The following is a 1,102-nucleotide window of genomic DNA, read 5'->3' as shown; positions in this document are numbered from 1 at the left end:
GACAATACTATTGACAATATACGTGCAGATTGTGCCTTGTTCAAAGAATATCCGTGTAGAGGAACTGCTAAGACTGTGACCCTATGAACCGCAATTGTAAGTATGAATTGAACAGAAGCATAGTTCAAATGTAACATATACGTTACCTGCACTCTCTGTTGGCTGCGTGCTAACTAACCCTCGGTCTCCAAGAGTGAATCGAGGCGGCAGTATAACTGCCTCCTCTTGGGCGGTCAACTTCAAAGGATTATTAACATTACGTTCTCCTGTATCCTTCAATGATTGAGTTGTTTTTGTATTCACCGCAGTATGTGTGCTTGTGATAACTTCTGAAGACCCTATCGACAAGGTTGAACTAGATGCAGTGGTCGTATAGTGGCCCTGGAGTGGGAGTGGATCTTCGCTGAGTTTAATGGATTGCAGTTTCTTTTCAGATACATTCTTCCAGAAGCCAACTTCGGCATTGCTGGCAAAGGGGAGGAAGAGCAGAGAAGGCATCAGTACGGACCGGGCTACAAGCAAGAATACCTCTAGTATATATAGAATGATTCTGATCTATTCACATATTCCTGCTGATCTCAGATCTGTGTGTATTTAGATTTATATACAATCGCTCAAATGTTAGGAGTTGGCTCAAATAATTACAAACTGCACAATGATAAATATCACTCACTGGGGCGTTGTTGGACGCTGGTCGCTGGGTTGATTAAAAAAGGGTGAAGTGCACAGCGCGCTACATACAATTTTTGGCCTGTATTTTGATTGGATTGTACAATAGAGTATATAAAGCCGTACGAGTCGAGAAAAGTTCATATGGTCTCCTTATTTTTTGAAGCTATTTATTGTTCAATTTAGGAGGCTATGTATTTATACATATTTTTATACTGCTCTGGTTTAAGGAGAGTTGTAATATATTATAAAAATATTGGAATAAGTGTAACAACAAGGCTATGAACATAACATAAATATTAAAGCTATAGGCATGACACAAAATATATAAAAGTGTCAAAAACATAGACACATACACACACATACCTGTACACACACACACACACACACACACACACACACACATACACACACACACATACACACACACACA

General features: G+C 39.3%; 1 protein-coding gene across 1 annotated transcript; it reads right to left on the bottom strand.

Annotated features, from left to right (window-relative positions):
- Nucleotides 1-146: 146 nt before the first annotated feature.
- SARC_16924 (hypothetical protein) lies at nucleotides 147-498 on the bottom strand (the record flags this gene model as incomplete). Its single annotated transcript, XM_014288973.1, has 1 exon — nucleotides 147-498. A coding segment is annotated over one exon (352 nt), but the record flags the coding sequence as incomplete, so codon positions are not given.
- Between the last annotated feature and the right edge of the window lie 604 nt (nucleotides 499-1,102).

The sequence above is a fragment of the Sphaeroforma arctica genome (assembly GCF_001186125.1).
Source record: "Sphaeroforma arctica JP610 unplaced genomic scaffold supercont1.9262, whole genome shotgun sequence".
In the NCBI taxonomy this organism is placed as follows: Eukaryota; class Ichthyosporea; order Ichthyophonida; genus Sphaeroforma; species Sphaeroforma arctica.
This window is presented reverse-complemented; position numbering and strand designations above follow the sequence as displayed.